The 3,111-nt window shown below is 45.5% G+C and overlaps 1 protein-coding gene across 1 annotated transcript in view; it reads left to right on the top strand.

The window, feature by feature from the left end:
* The window catches only part of LOC104986891 (phosphatidylcholine transfer protein-like), a gene marked incomplete at its 3' end in the record, with an annotated part of 8,143 nt that extends 5,079 nt beyond the window's left edge, over nucleotides 1-3,064 (top strand). Inside the window, exons 3-4 of the mRNA XM_010837595.1 lie at nucleotides 1,394-1,473; nucleotides 2,893-3,064. Of these exons, the coding sequence (XP_010835897.1) occupies nucleotides 1,394-1,473; nucleotides 2,893-3,064 (252 nt within the window). The remainder of the gene's footprint in view (nucleotides 1-1,393; nucleotides 1,474-2,892) is intronic.
* Between the last annotated feature and the right edge of the window lie 47 nt (nucleotides 3,065-3,111).

The raw sequence follows: 3,111 nt of genomic DNA, 5'->3' as shown, positions 1-3,111 counted from the left end.
AGTGCCAAAGAATTGATGCTTTTGAACTGTGGTGTTGGAGAAGACTCTTGAGAGTCCCTTGGACTGCAAGGAGATCCAACCAGTCCATCCTAAAGGAGATCAGTCCTGAGTGTTCCTTGGAAGGACTGATGTTGAAGCTGAAACTTAAATACTTTGGCCACCTGATGCGAAGAGCTAACTCATTTGAAAAGATCCTGATGCTGGGAAAGATTGAGGGCATGAAGAGAAGGGGATGACAGAGGATGAGATGATTGGATGGCATCACCAACTCAATGGACATGAGTTTGAGTAAACCCTGGGAGTTGATGATGGACAGGGAGGCCTGGCGTGCTGCGGTCCATAGGGTCTCAGAGTCAGACACGACTGAGCTACTGAACTGAATTGAACAGTCCTGCTTAAACTACATAGTGGGGAAGAAGGTAAAAGGTGATGCTCTGAAGGAGAATGAGATTCTGGTGCAAGAAGGGGAGAGTCATAGCAGAGCAGGCAAAAGCAGCAGATGTCCACTCATTCCTTTTCTTTCAAGGTCATCTTCAACCTCTTGTAGTAATGGACTGATAAATTCTGTACTCCATGTTCTGCTTCTAATAGATTTTCTTTCTTTCAAAAGCTGAATTAAATAACACATTTCTGTGGTGTCAGCACCTTCTCTAGGGATTCTCTTGGTTCCTTCAGAAGCTTAGGCTTGGCTCCTCTTCTAAATGGTAGAAGCTTCCCACACAGCTTGAGGGCAGAGGCTGTGCACTTCAAAGCATCGCTTTGCTCTCTCTCTCCAAGAGCTGATGCTATTTGCATACAGTAGCATGGTGGGTGTTAAGGAGATTTGGTCCCTGTAACTATGATATAAAGCAACACGGGAGAGAGGCAAGCATCTTACAGTTAACATAGTTCAGCCACTTTCTAGCTTTTTCAGAAGGACACTAACCTCTCTTGAAACTTCATTTCTAAGCTGGGTTGCTCAGTTCCAGGACAGCTGTAATATGTCACAAAATTTAAGATGAGGAGAAAGGTCACAACAGAAAAATTATTGGCACTGTAGTGTCATCTGATGATTACCAAGATTTTAGAACTTGAAAATTTATTTTTGGATGCCTAATTTTGTTTCACTGCATTCTGTCTTAGAATGTTGTTTGTGGTATACAATGAACAAGTTTTGTTGGGTTCTTTTATTTCTACTGTGTTATTCTATCTACCAGACACTGTCCCTGGACAACAAGATTTCAGTGGTTCTAAATATCTGACTTTCTCTAAAATTCAATGCCTCGTGAGTTAGTGGTTTATCACCCTACAAGGTTGTCATATCAAAGCTTCTTGTGAATTGAAGCCAAAGGTACTTCCAGATGCAATAACGTCTTTTGTGTTTTTTGTTTGTTTGTTTTGCTTTGTCTAATAGAAGCCTATGAAACAGAATGCAATGGAGAAACAGTGACCTACATGAAAATGGAGTTCCCTTTTTTTGTGTCCAGCAGAGATGTATCCTTTTCGAATGCATACTATTATTCAGCTTTCTAAGTGTCTTTGTTCTTCATGGCCATGACTCAATGGCGGTATATCCAGAAGGTGGACAACATTGTCTTTGACTCTTGCATAAGCATCTGCTAAAGCTGTTGCTTCTTGTGTAGCTTTCAGAGATCTCAGTGTGATTTCTGGGTTTGACGACATGGAACATCTATAATTGTGGGAAGGCAGCTCATACTTTCCTGAGATTTTTCCTAGAAAATCCTTGTACCCCAGATTTGGGGACCTGAAAACAACTTTTCCTTCAGATAATTCAATACACTCCCTCAGTCTGTAGAGGAGGAAGCCGGGCCCCAGAGAGTTAAGCTGACCGAGGCGCACAATCAGGCGGTGAGCAGCCAACTCGGGGATGGAACTCAGGACCCACGTTTCCAGCTCTCTCCACTGCCCCTCCTCCCCCAGCATTGGCTCTGGACCCTGTGTGTGTGTGTTTCCTGCTCAGTTTCTTAACATTGAATTACCTTCCCTGTAATAGTGCCTTAGACATGGTGGCTGGTCTGTGAATCTTTATTGAGATGAAATGATTATATTACTCTTGGTGAACCAGAACCAGTGAGGACATTTGCCTACTACTATTTCGATGTCCACATATCTTCCTGTGGTCACCAGGTATAAGTAACCTTGCCTGACCATCCTCTGTGCCCAGAGGTCAATGATTAGGGCTTAAGGGGACAACAGAGAGCAATGACAGGAACCATTGCTTCCTGCGTGAGATTCTGCTCCAGTCTTTCTCCAATGCCCCCACCAAGCCTGTCTACAGGCAGTGTTCCTCTCTGTTCTTGCACAGTGAAGCCGAATCTCAGAAAAATTAAGTTACCCAGGATCACAGCTGATAAATGACAAATCCTCTGAGATCTCATTGCTTTATTGGAGAAAGGAGGAGTGGGTTCCCCTCATAATTAGAGCAGCAAAGAATCACTGATAGGTGGGTAATGCATGCTCTTGAGCTTCCCGGGTGGCTCAGTGGTGAAGAATCTGCCTGCCAGTACAAGATATGCAGGAGAGCTGTGGGTTTGAGCCCTGGGTCAGGAAGATTCCCTGGAGCAGACATGGCAACCCACTCCAGTATTCTTGCCTGGGAATCCTATGGACAGAAGAACCTATCAGGCTACAGTCCATGGGGTTACAAAGAATCAGACACCACTGGGAACTGAGTATGTACACCATGCCTGCTATGAAAAGAGAACACCAGGTGGGAGGTGACAGGGCTCTGCAGGGAAGTTAGGCAGACCAAGCAGGCAGTGAACTGGCAGATTAAGGGAGCAAACACCAAGTGGAGGCAACAAAACAATTGCCTTTTGCTTCTGACTTGTGGGCTTTCCTTTTATCCATCTGAGAGGTTTGACTCTGGCCTTGCCTTGACTGGCAGTGTAGTGCGTCTATGTGAAGCAGCGGCGAGAACTGGACTTCAGAGGGCGGAAGATTCAGGTGGTCCTGGCCAAGGGCACCTCGCTGCCACAGTTTCCAAAGAGGTCAGGCTTCGTCCGGGTGAGCCAGTGCCAGGTGAAGCTGGCCGTGGAGAGTGCTGGCAGTAACCAGAGCAAAGGTAAAATGAAGGCAGCTGTTGGTGTGCTGGTGTGCCCTGTGAAGGCT

This window comes from Bison bison, unplaced genomic scaffold, assembly GCF_000754665.1.
Source record: "Bison bison bison isolate TAMUID 2011002044 unplaced genomic scaffold, Bison_UMD1.0 scf7180017845861, whole genome shotgun sequence".
Taxonomy (NCBI): domain Eukaryota; kingdom Metazoa; phylum Chordata; class Mammalia; order Artiodactyla; family Bovidae; genus Bison; species Bison bison.
The sequence above is the reverse complement of the archived record's forward strand: the minus strand, read 5'-3'. Positions and strand labels throughout refer to the sequence as shown.